The sequence below is a fragment of the Pterocles gutturalis genome, unplaced genomic scaffold (assembly GCF_000699245.1).
Source record: "Pterocles gutturalis isolate BGI_N339 unplaced genomic scaffold, ASM69924v1 scaffold2934, whole genome shotgun sequence".
Lineage (NCBI taxonomy): Eukaryota > Metazoa > Chordata > Aves > Pterocliformes > Pteroclidae > Pterocles > Pterocles gutturalis.
In genome coordinates, this window is record NW_010133041.1 from 68,844 (window position 1) to 87,694 (window position 18,851).

General features: G+C 40.1%; 1 protein-coding gene across 1 annotated transcript in view; it reads right to left on the reverse strand.

Annotated features, from left to right (window-relative positions):
• Nucleotides 1-13,877: 13,877 nt before the first annotated feature.
• Nucleotides 13,878-18,851, reverse strand: part of LOC104467333 (tyrosine-protein kinase Fer-like) — a 60,804-nt gene continuing 55,830 nt past the window's right edge. The window contains exons 7-8 of the mRNA XM_010081073.1: nucleotides 18,181-18,303; nucleotides 13,878-14,020 (exon numbers count right to left, since the gene is read on the reverse strand). Coding sequence (XP_010079375.1) covers nucleotides 13,878-14,020; nucleotides 18,181-18,303 — 266 coding nt within the window. The remainder of the gene's footprint in view (nucleotides 14,021-18,180; nucleotides 18,304-18,851) is intronic.

Here is an 18,851-nt window from a genome sequence, read left to right on the forward strand (position 1 = left end):
TACACATTTTCTAAAGCCATCTCTAGGGAGCAGCTAAATTGCATCCATCGCCACCACAGAATTTGATATCCCTGTGGCTGAAGAATATTAATAATAACCAAGAATAAAAGAAAGGCTGTGTTCTGATTTTTGATGTTTGTCAAATTTTGCTTGCCTCACAAAGTTTTAGGGAAATGCATTTCTGATGTGTAAGCTGTCATTAACCTCACAGCAGGCGCACCCCAAGATGTCTTGGAGGGTCAAGGCTACTTTTATTGTAAAAGAAGGTAATAATTACACAGCTTTAAAATATTTTTCCCCATAATAATCAGGTGCTTGGTTCAAGTAATAAAATATTGGCTCTTCCATTCTGTTGCTTCAGTCTGACTTTACCATCAGCCCTCTGAAATGTAAAAAAAGAGATGGAGGGGAAGGAACATTCACTTTGCTCTGCATAAGGCACATCCTTTCAGGTGTGAAGTCCCAGGGAAGGGGGAGATATTGCAGGCAGGGCTGAGGATGGTGGGCAGCACCCGACCCTGAGCCATGTCAGAAGCCACTGATCGGCCTGCCTCAGGGTGCCAGGGGCTCGTACTGGGTGCAGGGGCATCCTCTCGCCCTGGTCTGTGACTGCGGCTTTTGAGCTGGGTGTGCACATTGCCCTTGTCTGGTGAAAAGAGGCTGCAAGGAAGATGGGAGAAGAAGGTCTCCTGCCCACCTGGCAGTGGTGTGAGTACCTCTAAAACAGACCGGGCTCCCAGACCCTCTTCTAGTCAATGTTAGGACTGAGTGTTGAAATTGAGCTTTAAGAGAGGGATGGTGTGTTTGCAGGTAACCATCAGGGCTTTAAAATGCTTTATGAATTCGTGGTGATAACACTGTATGAAAGGCAAGATCCAACAGTTTAGTGTTCTCTTTCTAATATTGAATAGCTGAACTTAAAACTGCCTGAACTTTGGCTTTTCTGCAATTGTATGGCACAATTTTTTTCTGAAACATACCCTTAAATGAACCCTCAATCCCCCCACTAAAAACTCCTGTAAAACAGTGTAGATGAGCATCAGCCTGCAAAGCAGAAACTGCTTACAAGTGGATCATGAAGAAACTGCAGAAAAATTAAAAGGCTGCATGGATTTTCCCATTTCCTAGTTTTAAACTCACTTAGATCTTGCATTTCACAGTGATATTGTAATTGGAGGATTTCTACCAATAAAACTAATAATCCCTGAGTGACACACTGTGGCATAGGCTGTTTATGCTTTTTCATCTGCAGTCTCTGGCTTTCAGGTGGTGTCTTTCAGCTCACAGGAGAGGGGAACAGATGTGTGGAAGGATGCAGGATGATGGGCGGGAGCCACTGAGGCGTGGCGTGCAGGCTGCTGAAGGCTATAGACATCAGTTGTTGAAGGGGAAGGTTCCACGCTGCCTCCACGCTAGCCAAGTGTTTCACACACATTTCTGGATGAAGCCTATCTGTGAGCCCCACAATGGGGCTTGATGTGTTCCCCAGTTCAGTAGCCACAGCTTGAATTGGGTCCACAGAGAGTGCCAATTTACTTTCTTCACAAGGCCTTGTTAAAGCTTCTCTTGCAGCCGTGGAGGCTGAGAAAGCTAAGGTCACAGCTGCCGGGCAAGGACTTTTATCTCCACCTGTCTCCCCTTGTGAAAATAAAAGCTTCAGGGAGCCAGAGGAGGGAAGTGTTTGTGTCTGGGTCTCCAAAGAGGAATTTTAGTACTTGTGGAAGGACTGGTTAACCTTGAGGCATGGTGAGTGTCCCAGGAACGTTCAGCATTTGTTTTACTCCAGTGGCTGTTTTACTCCAGTGGCTGTAAATACCTACAGGATGTTTACACTGGGAGAGCAGTCGGCGCTGCCCTTATCCAGCCACCCCTTATCTGAGGAACAGTCCGGCCTGCCTGCTCCTCTTAGACCTCCTCGGGTCTGCAGCTCTTTCACAACACAGGAAAATTTCACATCCATGGGGCCGGAGGGTGAAAGTGTGATTATTACTGTCCCAAACACCACCTTAACGTGCTTTTTGTGCACTGCCTCACACTGAAAATTTCTCCATGTGCCCTGCACCAAAGGCCTGGCAACTGGAGGCTGGCATACCCTTTTGAAGGGACTGACTTTCCAAAAAATGAAAGGGGAGGGTGGATGTCAACAGCTCTGTTTCTGCCTGGATTAGCTCAGCATGTTTTAGAAGATCCAACAGTTTGACACGTGCCTTGCCCTGGATATTTTTTTGAATGAAGTCTGTCAAGTGGTTACAAGGAGGAGGGTGTTGTGCCATATGCAGCCCCTCTTCTGCAGGCTCTTCACATATGAGTGTAACCAGTGGAGATGGGACCTGGCAAGTTTTGGGGCTGTCTGTGGATAACTCTCCACTGCTCAGCTCGTTAAGGAAACCTCATAATTTGTTATCATAATATGTTGAACACTTGTCAGGAAAATGCATTTGTTGTCCAAGGAGTCTCATATAAATGCCTGTATGAAGAGTCAATCTGATGGGATCAAAAGAGAGGAGCTTAGAGACAAGTTCAATGGGAATTATTTTCAGTCCTGGAATGCAAGGCAAACCTATTTTCCTGCAACAGAAAAGTGGAGATGAAACGTGTTAGCTAGTACAAATAACAAGTGAAACTCTTTGTTCTAGGCTATTAAAAACATCACTTGTATCTGAAATTTCAGCTACTGTAGGAAAAGTCAGGCATGGCTTACAGCCTCTTCAAAGCTGTCTGACTGCTTCTAATAGCAAGTGGTTTTCACAATTTTCCTCCTTAAACACTACTGCTGTTCAAAAAAAAAAAAAAAATCTAAGCTTGGCAGAGCTGCTGAGGCTGAGGGAGTGCTGGCTGAAGGAGGTATCAAGCAGGAATCCTACCGCATACGTCACAGCAAGAAAGCAAAATGGTCTGTCTTACGGTGCTATACGAAACCCTGCTGGGACAGCAGTGTCACAGGCAGCTGGCTGAGAAGCTCTCCTAGTTTTAAAAAGAGGTTTTGAAGCTGGGCCTGCTGTTGCAGATCCAAGTATGCCTGAGGTATGTGTTTGTGCTGAAGTACTCTAAATGTCTTCTAATTTGATGTAATGGAAATGCTTGCTGTCCTCCCCATTTACTGCCAATGCCAGGCGAGGGCTTTGTGCTCGGGAGAGGGGTAAGACATTGCCCTGGTCACAAGAGGTTGTGTGGACCATGCACTTCCTGCAATTTTCAGTGGAAGAGTTGCTCTAAAAACACACCGACTTCTGAAAGGACCACACTGAACATACTCCCCACCTCTTACCTTGGGCTTCGTGCTGGCTTGATTTTAAGCCCAGTGAACACTCCTGTGTGAAACAGGCTGTGATTTTTGACTCCAGGTAACTTTGTTCCCAAATGTCTGCAGCTGGGGAGAGATGCTGGTGGCCCTGCTGTAAGGGAGACCCAACCCTTAGCCCAAAATCAGGGCTGGTTGCAAAAAGAGAAGGCCAGCAGCTGGCTAGTGAGCCACACCTGGCTATTTATGTGGCTGCAGGAGAGAGAAGTCATGTCCCTGACTGTGTTTTGGACGAGGTTTACTCAGGAGGTGTACTCTGAAGACACCTCTGGCATTAGCCCTGAAAGGTGAGAGATACAGGGACATGTCTCATCTCAGAAGCACCAGGAGGGTCTGAAAATAAAAACCTACATGGCTTGCTGTACCTCCACCAGTGGAAGATCTGCATGCAGTAGACTGGATGCAATGACTAAATCTACAAATTTGTATTTATGTAAAAAAAACAGCTTACTTCTGCTTCAAATGTGAAATCAAGCACTGAGGCTTCTAAGTGAGGGAGCAGTTTGGTTTCAGTCCCTATGTCAAGTAAAATTTAGTCTTTGCATATAGTTTAGAATATAACCAAACTGTCCATGGGTAAAAACTTGGAATTGCCCCATTTGTATCACTTGCTGGTTGATTCTTTGGCACCTGCTTTTCTGTGAATAGCCCTATTTTTATGCTATGCAGCTGACTGAGACTGACTTTCTGTCTTCCCCCACACTTCAGGTGGACTTGAGCACCCCTGGTTCACCTGGTCCCACTCCCCAGGTCAGGTCCACCTAAAGTCTGGGGAAAGACAGAAAGTCAAGGTATCTCTCAGTAAATAAGGTGCATAGCAAACAAAAGGACCTCTAGTCAGGCCCAGACATTAGAGACTTCACCCTCTGGGTCCATAACTGTGAGCAAAATTGAAATTGCCAATCTAGCACTGTCATATGAGAAGGTGCTCTAACAATATCTAGCTAGATCTAGGTCACTGCATTTTTTTTTTTTTTTCATTTCAAGCTCAGAGTTATAGAGTATTGAAAAGGATTTTTTTTGAATCCACAAGGCTGTAGGTTTAGATAAGCAAGGGTCTTTAGGAGTCAAAATTTTTATGTAAGGGCTTGGTATGTGCTGCTCTAACTTCACAGTGGCTGTGACTTCTGTGTGTTAGTGTTAACAGGGTGGGCTTTCATGGCTGCTGATTGCACAGACTAAATTTTAGCAATTGGATTATCATACTTACCCTTTTCTGTGCCTTTTCTTTAGCAAATTACACTTAGCAATGCAAGCTTTTAAGAGAGGAAGTAGAAAAAGATTTCAATATACTCCAGCTGTTGCTAATGCAATCTCATTTTTCCTCCAGCTGTCAGAGAACTGATTCCTCATGAGTTGAAAATGCATGCTGAAGATGCATGCTTCTTTCCATTACAGCATGGTCAAATGCCAGTCTGTTCTTTTGAGGATTCAAAGCTAGCTAGTAGTTTGATTTTATTCTTCCCCAACTTGTGTTTGCAGAATATTAGGTCATTGACAGCTGTAGGAACTTAGTTATTAGAAAATTAGAGCAGTGTCTTATTATTCTGTATTCTTAACACAGAGCTATCTGTTTAGTCCAGATGCACTTCTGCAGACTGTTTTCCAGCAGTGCTTTTAGTAAGCTAGACTTGCAAGGAACAGAGGGGGACAAAGGAGGAGATGAATACTGATGAAACTGCATTAAAGAAGGGCTCTGTGTGTTGCAGGGTTAGTGGCATGTGCATGTGTCATTGCCTTGGTTTTCTCTGTGGTTATCTGTATCATGTCCTTTGAGGTGAGAAGTGTACAATTCAGAATATATCAATGAAGTACTGTATTTTTGCATTTCTTATGACTAGAACATGACTTGAAGGTGGACTGAAATCTAGCTGCAGAGTAGCCTCAGTGATTGTGTGTGATGGAGACCACACAGTCTTTCAAACCATTTTAATATCAGAAACTTGTAATTCTGGCACTGCTGGAATTTCATACTCAGTGACCTGTGATGGTCCTCGGGACAGTGAGCAAGTGTGACTTATCACTGATTTCCTCAGACCTATTTCGTTTTGGGGGGGTAGATCCACCAAACATCTTAAATACAGGAATACTTGGCTTTCAAGCTCTGTATGGTTCTTGGCCTGAGTTAAGCACAGTGTGGAGGTCATAGAGACTTAGGGACCCAGGACCAATATTCATGGAACTCAGCAGACCCAGTGTGCCGCTAAACTGAATATGCTGGAAAGGAAAAAAATCCACCCCCCAAAACAACTCCCTCCTGCCTGCTCTTCCACAAACTCCCCAAATCCTTTAGATCAGGCTGAAGGCAGGCACATACTTCTGCTTTGACTCCTCAGCTGTGCGTCTCTTCTGTGTCTCTCAGGAAGATTAATGTCTCTCCCTCATTTAACAAAAACAATATTTCTGCCAAACTTCAAGGGAGGTTTTGTACCTGAGTACTAAACATCTTTGCATGCATAGTGTTTGGACCTAAAAGGGAGGGAGGTATTTCTGCCACTTGCAGAGGAAAAGAACTCATCTAGCTTTGACATACAAATGTTGGGCGATTAGAAAAAACTGGATGGATGCAAGCACTGCTATCCAGTATCAAAATTTCTATGCCCAAATGTCTTTTGTGTGGAGTTTTGCCATTTGTACCGTACCTGTAGGTTTGGGTTCACAAGTCAGCTAGGCAGGAAAAGTCCCAACTGGAAAACTTGAACTGAAATATGAAATGAGGCGTTACGGTCGTGTTGGAATTGGGGTGTATTGTTCTCCTGCATGGGACCATTTTGCTACTGCAGGCTGTTAGGTTTGTTAGGGGAAGATGTGCCTGAATGATTAAATAGGGCATCTCAAAAATACAGAAATGCTGTGATGGGCCATTTAAAGTGGTCCTTAGGTGGTTGATGTCCTTTGGGATCTTCTGAGAAGTCTTATCAACTTCAACATCTTCTAAACTTCAACCCGTTTAAAACTGCTTCCGAACTGTAAAAAATGTAGGACTATACAAAGACCCTGATCACCCTGAAGGCTCCTTTCTTTAGCCTCATTCTTAATTAACTGCTATGACACTTCAAATGAGGAAATTTGGTGACCTTGTGCTGCTCAATGTTTCACACTAGCAGGTTTACAAACATGTTTTTATTATTTGGAGGCCAGGCATCACTGAGCAGAACAGATTTACTTGCAGTAACCTTTTTCTAAAATTATGCTGCTAATAAATTAGTCTCTCAGCAGAACTGTACCAGAGCTAAGTGCAATCCCATGCTGTGTTGTCTTCTGTTTCAGAAGACAACTTCTGTTACCTTCTTCTGGTAAATTCAGGGAGTGAGCTTTGGACTTGCATCTCTCCCATTCACGATTATTGGGAGATGCTGGGGAAAACTACCTCACTGAGTTTTATAAGAGGTAACAATAGTGTTTCACCACAAAACACGAAGATGCAAAAACTTGGTACCTCAGTCTCACTTACGAACTAGTGCCATAAACTTGCTTCTTTGTTAACTCCTTCTTCAGTCAAGCACGAAGTCTTGCAAATGGCAGTGCTGTACTGGCACACAGTGTGCTTAACACCGTGTAAGGGTGCAGGTACAAGAACCCTTGTCTTCCTACCCATTGTTGGCTGCTTAAACAAAGTGCATCTGAAGGGAGCATAAGGGAGTGCAATAAACTATTTCAACAGGATGTTCATAGTTTAGAGTAGCCATGAGATTTCAAAAGATTCGCTAAAATTTTTTTAAGGCAGAATGATTCCAGTTTTTTATATCAGTCATAATTTTGGTATCACAGTCTTTATATTAAGAAGGGATTCTGAGAATCAAAGAACTGCATCAAAGAGTGGTGAAAATGGCAATTATTATGGAGATTGGTTTCATTCAAAGTAAAGCATATAGTAGCTTTAAACAACCTCCTTTAAAATGCAACTTGTATTTAGAATGTGAGTAATAAGATTTTTTTTAAGTATAAAGGAAGCAGAGCACTAGATCATATAAAAGAAACAGTATAAAGCTTGGATATGCCTTTAGATTGCTGCAGTGCTCTTAACTGGGAATGCTTGTAGATCTCGCTTTGCTTTTGGGGTGCAGAATATGCATGTTTGCTTTTCAGTGCCTAGCTTCTTAAAACAGTTCTGGCTTGAAGAGAAATACATGGTGTAACATCCACAAAACTGCAGAGCTCCAGCTCCGAAGTTCTCAGCCTGTTTCAACATGTCTTTCGCTTCTGCCTACTAGGTTACTCCTTCTTTCAATATCTTCTGATATACAAAAGGTAAAAAAAAGTGACAGCCAAACTGTGAGTGAGGATCACACAGAATTCCAGCTATTCCCAAGAGCGATATTACTAGAATTGATCTTCCACTTGATTACATTAGCAAGTGAATAAGCAAAACCTGTAAATACCCAATAAAATGAGACAGCTTCATACAAATATTTTACATTTATTGGAAGAGTACAGTAAAAAGGGGACTGCAGACTCACTAGTGGTAACTGGTCCATAGGAAGAGACAAAGGACTATTCAATAAAGTTCTGCAGCCTACAAGAATACTGAAATTCTGTTTTGTAACAGCCTAGGAAAATAAAAAGTTAGGTTGAGTTCAAAAGTGTAACTTTAAAGTATATAAAAATTGGCAAATAAATAAAGTTAAAATGCAGATCTATTTAAAATTATAAAGGACAGACAACTGGAAACTGTATTACATAGTTATCATTTTCAGACTTGCTTAAAAGACAGATAAACTCACAAATGTTGTTTCCTTTTTTTTTTACATGTGTACTTTTGTGAAGAAGCACCCATTTCCAGTGTTATGTATTATTGATCTGTTTCACAAATATATTATTTTTAAACATCAAAGAGCATAAAAGGTGCTTTACCTGATATTAGGCTTGCTGGTGCATACTTTGGCACAAAACTGAATAGAAATCTAAACACATTTACGAATGGTGTCTGTGCCCCACTCAAGGTTACTGCTGTCAAAAGCCTTGCGTGTGCTAGCAAGTCAGTGAACCAACCTTCCTTCCTTCCCCAACACCCCTCCTCTGTCTCCAGCTGCCTACAGTTACACACAAGACAAGTAACACATGCAACTGGAAAAACAGCAGTCCTACCAAAGTTAGTCCAAATTTCATCTCTAGGAGTCATTTGAACATGCATATAACTACACACTCCTTCAACAGAAGGGACGAGACAGGTGTTTAATGTTGGCTTTTGGTCCTCAAAATCTCTTTGTAGGAGTCTGCTTGCCCTTTGTGTCATGTGTGACAAGCCTATATCATGAGTCTTTTCCTATTACATGTTTTTAGCATTTTAGTGAAAATTAGGTGGGAAGGTTGGTGTAAAAAAAACACAAGTAAACTTGTCAGTTCTAGGTAAGGATACAATTAACAGTGGAAACATACACGTTTCTTCTAGTTGTTCCACCTATGGAAGACTCTGAATGTATGACATGTAAGGAAAACAACACAGATAATCCCCATTGTATATTGCATTTCTGCATTTTGTGACAAAGAAAAAAAGTCATTATTTCTACTTAAGCACTACAACTTCACATGATTTAAGGAATTAGCCACACTCAAGAGATATAGCAAACTTCCAGTCTCTGGTGGACTTATTAGTGACTTCTAGCAAGTGTAGGCCTGTTATAAAGAGGGGCCATGCAGACTGCAAGACCTTCTCTGTGGCATCCTGGCTGTATCCATGCTATGTATCAGAATTGCTGACAGCACCTGAATTGGCCTTTTGAACTCAGCAGTTCCCTTCCCTGATAAACTAGAGCAGAAGGAAGGAACAGTTCTACCTTCCTGTTGAGTTCAAGTCAAATACAAACATTACTATTGTAGGGATTTCTTGAGCAAGGAATACTCCGTTCAAACTGTGTAACAGGTTTTAACGGAACCAATTACTTTAGTAACAATTAAAATGCATTAAGCCTTATCAACTCTGACACCTAGTGAAAGATCAGTTCAAGGCAGACTTTTACTGACTTAGCAATGCTTATCTTCTGAAGTTGCAAGTGTCAAAAAATATTCTTTACTGAAGTACTCTTAAAGAAGCCTGACACATTTCTGAGGTCGATGCATTTTTCTTGTAAATTTCTACTGATGATTGTTCAAGGGCTGCTTTTTTTAATAGTAAAGCTGCAGAAGGAAACTAGAAGAAAACTTTTTAAATAGAGCCAATGTTCCAAATTTACCAGAACACTCATTAATACTCATGGGTGTTTGGAACATTAGAAATAGTGGACTTGCCCTGTACTTTCCAATTACTAATTGAAGTCCTGTATTCCTGAAAGTGCAGCACTGCATGAATAAGTTTCTAAGAAGAAAAAAATATGTACCTTCATCCGTAGTAGGAGTATTCTTCCCTCCTTATTCTTCCCTCCGCATATCCTGACTTGCCTATCAAGAATGCTTCCAACAATATCACATATCCCTTTGTGCATTAGAAAAAAAATTAACTGGTGAACTCTTCTTTTAATAGTAAACTATTTTATGCTCAGTCATAAAAATGCACAAATACAAGTGCACTGGCATAACAAACATTTCTATTGCCTACAAACAGGACAGCTGTTATAGAAAGAAGATTTTCTCAGTTAGCCTCTTTCTTTTTATTCCATCTTTATAATGAGCTATCATTATTTATGACAACCAGCCATTTCAGAACTCCTGCTCTTGAATATCATGTTTGATGACACTATTTACACACTAACTCACCTCTTCAAATATTTCACTGTTTCAAGTGCGTCAGCGGCACTGCCATTTAGAGGATATGACAGCAAGAATAATGGCAGCAGAGCTAGTATGTTAATATCTGTGCAGCAGCCCAAGTGGGAAAATTTGGGGAGGGAGGAGACATTTTTAAATGCTTCTGAGAGTTGGTTACTCTGTAACCTCAGGAAAGTGGTTTTTTTTCTTTAGTGTTTTTACACTGGCTGCAAAAGGGATAACAAAACAGTTCTAAGAGATAACAAATGGGTAACTTCATAGTCAGTTTTAGTGATGTGCAGTAAGTTTTACTGATGTGCTTGTAGGATTTGAGTAAGCATAACAGACAGTCAAAGACACGGATGAAAAAAAGTATGAATAACTTGATGTATCCTTAACCAGTTTTCTGTTTCTCATCAGTAAGATCAGGCTTACTTTACAAACTGCAGTCCTTACTGATAGCCTTCTTTCTGGTGATGAGTGTTCCAGTGACGACTTCCAATAAAAATATTAGGCAACTCTCCAAAAAGGCAGATTTTTGTTAATTAGAAATGCAATATAACTGTAGTTACTTAAAGAAAAGTAAGTTCATTGGTTTCATTAGAAACTAATGAAAATGCACATTGTAAAGAGAATTTCTTGGTGGGATGCTGACTCTACAAAATCACACTTTGCGAAGCAAGGTTTGTTTTCAGACAAGACATGTTTCACTATTTTACCTTCCATAAAATTTAAATTCTTAGGAATCCTCACGATTTCACTGATGACTGAACTCTGAAGCTAACATGTGTGCTTAATTTCTACTGAAAACAAACTAAAGATGCATTTTTTTACCCTCAAAACAATCTTTCCTAAACTGATGAGAGCCATTCCTTGGAAAAAGATGAAAGTAACAGATAACCTGCTGAATTCCATCTCATGTAGCAGGCTGAGGTATTTCTACCTGACACTTAACAGTATTCAGTTTCTCCCATTAAACAGTGTAAAAAATTCAGGATTCCCTCATGGTATCCCTGGTTGGGACACTGTTGGTATAAGAACCTACCTGAAACAATACACTTAAAAAAGAGATTGAGTCTTAACTTTTTTGTAAGTTCTCTAGGTTAAACACAGTACCTGAGCCCAACGTCCAGTATCTGTCTAACCTATGAATAATTCAAGGCTAAATCATCAAAAGTCCTAAAAAAAGCAAGTACGGCAGTTTTCATTCTTGAATACTACGTCTTTCTTTTAAATTTCATTGTGCGGCAGGTTTGTCTGTGAACTTCCCTGTGAGAAGTTTACAAAAAATTAAAACCAATATAATTACATGTGAGACATGATGAACAAGTTCTGCTACAAACTGGCAAACTAATGATAGGAAAACATTTTAAATAATTGAAGAGACATGTACTTGTGTTTAAATTTACTCTATACCCATACTCATTCTGGTATTCTCCCGAAGAGTTATTATTTTTGAACTGAAGTGATGCCTACTTCAGGAATAATAAAAAAAATTCTTGCTGCTGTAGAAATCCCATGTTTTAAAAAAGTCGTAAAATTTAAACAGAAGCGTGATATGAATTACAAATATTAACTATTTCAGAATAAAATTAGTACAATTTTTATCTTTATGTGAGAATCAGGATGGTGACTGGTTAATTTAAGACAAATAAAACAAGTATTTTATTTTATAAAAATAAAACAGTATTTCTTTGCTGTCAAGAGGGCATATAGCAAAGAAATAGTTCATCTCTTTCACAGAAGAATGTTAACTCCCCAGAGAAGCTATGAACGCTGACAGAGAATACATTGTTATCCCTTACACGCAGACTTCAGTGATGCACACATAAGGACCTGCAGTTGGATGAATCTTGGATTTTTCCAAATGATTGTGGAACATTCCTTAAATCTTAGTACACTTGCATACCAGCAAATTAAGGTGCAAACTTTGTGTACTACTTAAAAGCACAGAATGAAGTTAGTATATCCAGTATGCTTATAAGGAAGTTTAAATTTATGCCACCAAGTTTTCCAAGCACCATACCTCATGGGTATGTATATGATTCCTTAGCTCCAACAAATGCAAGAAGCACTCATCATTCCTTATACTTGAGTGCTGATAGTTCCACCTCAAATGCAGGTGATGTGCTCCAGCATGACCATTCATTGTTTTATCTGGACGCTAACTCCAACGTAACAGACAAACTCCTCTAGACTACACATCTTTTGGTCACACATAGCCCTTAAACATTACCACTCTACTACTATAAATGGACTTCGGAGAGCAAAAATGTTGCGGACAATAGAAAAGTCACCTTAACAGAAATAAAAATGTAATATAGCCACTGACTTCACGACATCTCAATCCCACTGTAACAATAAAAAATAGTACTAATTAACATTGCAAATGCTGTGTTACTTACAGCCCCTGTTTCTCACTTGCATTAGCAGCAACTGGCATCCTGTGATCTGAAAAATTTTAGTTAATTCTTAGAAAATATTTACGCACTTTAACTCTGGAATTCAGACCAGGATACTGTAACTTGTTCCTATTTCTGTGTAGGACCCTGGAAATCATTCCAGCTGCAAAGAGAACCCAGAGCCAGAGTAACAAACTGTGCCTTTCCTCCCTCTCCTATGTAATAATTTTTTATTCTTTCTGTCGGATTTTTTTTTCTATATATACAAGGATTTTATTCCTGGTGGCACTTAAGACTTGCCTATGCAAATCTGACTTTGACATCTGATTGCAATGATTTAAAAAAGTTAGATGGTTAGTACTTCCACTCTGCCTTATGCAGCCTGTCGAAGGCTTTAAACATACTTCTTTAGTTTTGTTTCTCGAACAATTTCCTTTGAGCCACACAGAAGTACTATTTTCCTTTCGACACTATGCCTGGAATCTATGTTTGCTTAGCATAAGCTTTTGCAAGTTCCACCTGCATTCTGAGAATTATTACTAATTTAAGGAAAAAAATCAGGATCAAAAGCAAATCTATCAATTCACATTCTTTAACTCCCCTAAGATCAATGATACTTGTTATCTGCTGCTATGATTAGTAAACCTCTTTCTGTTGGCCTACTGCTTTTACATATTCTTTGGAAGGCAGATGATTTGCTGTATTTCTTAATATGTGTAGTCAAGACTTCATATTGGGTTTATTGTTTCTTAAATAAACATAGGTCATTGTAAAGGAGATGTATTACTGAATTCCGATGGCTTTGTAGGAAGAAGAGGTGTGGCTTAAGTAAATCATGTCAAAAGTCAGAAGTATTTTCTACAGAATGGTAAGAAATGCACAAGTAACTCAACCTTCCACAAAAGAAAATTCTGGATTTCACTGTTCAGTAAACAAATTTGCATCCAGAATCTAACTCACCTTCATCCTTAAAACAAAATATAACTTAAAAATATCAGTTCCAGAAAGAATAATAAAAAAAAAAGGTTCTAGTTGGAATACTTGTCAAAACTGTCTTCACTTTTAAGGCCAATATGTATGACAGTCACCCCATTAGAGTGCTGCTGGTGTTGACATACAGGACAGTGATAGCAGAATGAGAACACAGCTTAAGGTAGAAAACCTCTGAAAAATGTCACTAGCAGTTACTTGCTGTAAAACAGACAGAAGCCACAGTTCCTTAAATCTATAGTATGTGCTTTTCTATTTACATGTAACCTAAATGACAATATTACTGTGACTGGCTATATAGCATGTTGCAGTATATGTCTTTAATGCAGGTGTAGACATCTTTCAAGATGGTACACATGTATATAAAAGAATAGTTAATTTCAAAGTAATCCTAGAAGAATATTGCAAATAGTGTTGTATAAACGCATAGTGTTTGAGTGGAAAAAATTACTTCACCAGAAAATAAAGTCCCACACACTGAGTCTGGCACTTGTTTATCACTATGTCACTTTCTTTTTGATTGAAGACAGCTCTTTCTGAATCTCACTGAATTTTGGTCGGTTTTCTGGTTTGTAGTCCCAGCACCTCTGCATTATTTTATATATGTCTTCTGGACATTTTTGTGGTGCTGACATTCTGTAGCCTGGTACACAAAAAAATAGGGGAAAATATTTAACATGGAAAGCTGATACATACTGACAAATCTAAAAAGAAATGGGCGACATTGACAATTGTTGCATTGAAAATGTTCTTCAGGGTAATACCAGGGAAGTCTTCAATATACAACCTATACAAGATAGATAATTATTAAACTAATCAAAGCTCAGGTACTAATGGCATTTAAGTTGGGCACGGTAAATTGTACGTACGCTTCTCATCCCTAAGGGCAGCAACCTGCATAAGATTTGTTTCCTGTAGCTTACGAAGTAGCAACCCGTTAGGTTTTAATTGTGTTCTCTTCCCCTCCACCAAGCCCCCCCCCCCATCCCCCAGGAAATCAATAACAAACATTACGATGGCATTAAATTTCTTTGTTCTTTTTCAAAATGGATCAACTTTTGTTTTCATGCCTCATCCCTTTTTTATCTCCTTAAGAAGTTCCCTTCCCACGTACATTTTATCCATTTATTTTTCCACCCTCCTGTTTTCTTAAATTTTATGTTTTCCCATCATCTTAACTGTTTCACTTAGGCAGTGGCCTTCCACACTTCTTTGCTGCCATCAACTGAAAGAGGTCTCTGACTTGGTGATAAGCAGGAGAATGAACAATCAGTAAGTAAATTAGCAGCTAATCATTCAGAAGTCACAGACAAGTGGCCATTTCAGCACATCATCCATACCCCGGACCAGAGAGATGTACTCACAGCAATTAAGGCAACTTCCCAATGAGTAGGAGGTTGCGCAAAAATGCCAAGAGGACTGCATGGATGAAAAAGGAGTTCCTGGACAAATTAAAACACAAAACCAGGTAATGTGGGAGGAATACAGAAACACTGTCTGGGCATCCAGGGATGAAGTTAGGAAATGGGACTGAATCTGGGCAGAGATGTCGAAGACAACAAGCAAATACATAGGTGACAAAAGGAAGGCTAGGAAAAATGTGAACCCACTGCTGAATGAGGTAGGGCACCTGGTGACACAGGACATGGAAAAGGCTGGGGTAGTGAATGCCTTCTTTGCCTCAGACTTAACTAGCAAGACCTGCCTTCAGGTATCCTGGGTCCCAGACACCAGGGAGAAAGTCTGGAGAAAGGAAGACATATGCTTGGTGGAAGAGGATCTGGTCAGGGAATACTTAAGCAAAATGGACTTAAATAAGTCCATGGGCCCTGATGGGATGCACCCATGAGAGCTGAGGGAACTGCAAGGCCACTCTCAATAATCCTTCATCCATCATGGTGACTGGCAGAAGCATCTGAAGACTCAAGGAAAGCAAACATCACTCCTGTCTTCAAGAAGGAAAAGAAGAATGACCCAGGAACTGCAGGCTGGTCAGCCTCACCTCAATCCCTGGAAAGGTGATGAAGCAGCTAATCCTGGAAACCATTTCCAGGTACGTGAAGGAGAAGAAAGCTGTCAGGAGTAGTCAGCATGGATTCACTACGGGCAACTGTCGCTTGACCAACTTGAGAAACTTCTATGATGAAATGACTGGCTTAGTACATGAGGGGACTTCAGTAAGGCTTTCAACACTGCCTCATAAAATCCTCACAAAGATAATGTTGAATTGTGAGCTGGGTGAACAGTGAGGTGGATTGAAAACTGGCTGAATGGCAAGTCCCAGGAGCAGGTGATGAGTGTCACAATGTCTAGTCGTAGGCCAGTAACTACCGGTTGCCCTAGGAGCTCAGACCTGTTTAACATCTTTATTAATGATCTGGATGATGGGGCAGAGCACACCCTCAGCAGGTTTGCTGATGACACCAAACAGGGAGGAGGCACTGATACACCAGAGCATCATGCTGCCATCCAGAGGGACCTAGACAGGCTGGAGAGATGGGCTGATGTGAACCTCATGCAGTTCAACAAGAAAAAGCACAAAGTCCTGCACCTGGGGAGGAACAACTCCAGGCACCAGTATAGGCTTGGGGCCACCTGACTAGAAAGCAGCTTGGCAGAAAAGGCCCTGGGGGTCCTGGTGGACACCAAGTTGAACATACGCCAGCAATGTGCCCTTGCTGCAAAGAAGGTCTATGGTATCCTGGGCTGCATTAGGAGAAAGGTTGCCAGCAGGTCAGGGGAGGTGATCCTTCCCTTCTACTCCACACTGGTGTGGCCACATCTGGAGTAGTGTCCAGTGCTGGGCTCCCCTGTAATGAAAGAGACATGGATGTACTGGAGAAAGTCCAATGAAGGGCCACCAAGATGACGAAGGGACTGGAACATATCTCCTTGGAGGAAAGGCTGAGAGAGCTGAGAGTTCAGCCTGGAGAAGAGAAAGCTGAGGGGGAATCTCATCAATGTACATAAATACCTCCATGGAGGCTGCAAAGAGGACGGACCCAGGTTCTTTTCAGTGGTGCCCAGTGACAGGACAAGAGGTAATGAGCACAGATTGAAACAAAGGAGGTTCCCTCTGAATGTCAGGAAACACTGTTTCACTGTGTGGGTGACCGAGCACTGGCACAAGTTGCCCAGAGAGGTGGTGGAGTCTCTGTCCTTGGAGATATGCAAAAGTCATCTGGCCATGGTCCTTGACACCTGGCTCTACATGACCCTGCTTGAGCAGGAGTTGGACCAGTTGACATCCAGAGGTCTCTGAAGTCCTCAGCCATTCTGTGACTCTGTGATTCTATGAACTGTTTACCACATGAAGCTCTCTGAGGAAAGGACAGGCAGTGGACAGTAAAGTGAGTTCACACACAGGACTCCACAGCTAAATGCAGCTCTGTGACTCCAGACTTACTGCACAGGTCTCTGAATCTCTCTTTCTAAAGCACAGTATAAACGACAGTGGCCTCATACAACAGGTAAATCTAAGAAATACTTTTCCTTTGTTATTTTGCATGCATCTGCTTTAGGTGTTGGATTAATGTATCTAACTTCAAAGAAGAAGAGCTGGACTCTAGGACACACAGACAAGATAATATTAAACTATCTAAAAATCCTTTCCTTCACAAAGTTTCCGCTAGAAACTACTTCTTCAAAAGTGACAGCAGTAACTACTTTTTGCCCTTAAAGTGAAGTGATTCTATATAGTTATTTAGAATTTAAATTATCCTGGTTTAAAGTAAGCATTCAAGTGACTCAATTCACTGAAGGCTCTTACTGATTGAGTAATTGAGATAGATAAGATCAGGAAGAGAATCTGGAGCACCTTAGCTGACTACCCTAACAAAAGAGCTATTAGGTACTAAAAACCAAGGAAAAAGCCTGATAAAAGAAATGAAAAATCCATTAAAAAAATTGAAAAAGAACTGCTGATGGGTCAACAGAACTATTCTCCCCATGATATTAAAAGCTGAAAAAGCATAAACATACTTCTAGATCTTTGAACTTCATCAATTTCAAGAGATAGTTATTCTCAGTGGATTAAAACAGAATCTCAGTACCTAAGTAGTAAGACTTGTTTTTACAAACACTCATCTGCTCTGGAAAACATTGGATTATTTGATTTTGCCTTTTAAGGAGAAACTTTGATAGTCGTCTACAGTACATACAACAAACACTGGCAATCCATGTAAATCAGCAAACTAGGTTTTTTTTTTTAGAAATAATTTTGTAGTTTTACTATCTTAGAACCAATGCTACTAAAGATGATGAAAATAAAGTAGTGAAATCCTGCTCACAGTTATTTTCTACTTTAAATAAAAGCCTTTTGATTATTTTGTAGGAGAGAAATGTGGCTTTCAATGCTCAACTAGCTTATGTTTCTCCACCATAATTGCTAAATTTTTGTTTGAAATGCTTTAATAGAGAATTATACAGATTTTTTTATTCTGGCAGTTTAGAATATTTATATCTGCATTACCACAGTCTTAAATAATTCATTCTGGTCAAGCCTCTGCTTTGCACAGCAGTAAACCCCTCCTCTCCATCTCATCTTTTAGTTCTACCACAAGGAAAGTCAGCATACAGTAAGTGTTCTGTCCTTTAAGACACCAGTCAGTATATTCCTTTTTTTTCAAGAACCCAAAGTATCACACTACTCTTCCCAGAAAGCTAGATTCAGCAATTAAAAAACATGTCATAATATTTTTTCTGAAGCTAGTGGATAACTTGTATGTTATTTCTTTGCTATTGTATACCGTTTGTACTACATCCTTATGGATCTATATGGCATTTCTTTCTGTGAATAACTACCTTTCTCGACTTGTTCTCGTGCTTGTTGGTTGGTCATCCCAGGGTATGGACATACTCCTAAACTGAAGGTCTCCCACAGAAGGATTCCAAAGCTCCATACATCACTCTCAGATGTGTATCTCCCTAAGAAAAGCAGAGAAAATCCTCAGCTTAACATACAGAGAAATTAATGTTTCAGGTAATTATGGCCCCAAATTTTCTGTAAAGGTAAAGGGCTACAATGGCAGGCTTTAAGCATAACAAGGCTGTAGCTACTAATAATACATTCTGCAGATATCACAGTCTCCTATATTTCAAATTATTATGTTAAGGTCAATACATAGGAACAATATAAGCTAACTTGAAGTTCTACAATTTGACCGACCTTATCAGGTCAGTTATTTTTTCATTCAAGAATTTCTTTCCTTCTTACTGTACAAAAATATTTTTTCTTTTAAAAAGAGAGAAGAATGTCAGTTCTGCCCCCCTTGTTTATAATCATTTTCAAATAAAAAAATACTTTTAACAATATTACCCTTCCCAGTTCCTTAATATAGCATGGCAATCAATATTCTGAGAGGAGCTACCACCAACTTAATCTATAACTGCAAAGAGAACCTGGTTTTCATTATTTGAGAAACTGTTCTCTGAAAATAAAGTACAGTCACTTCAACTTGTTTAATTTGGACCCT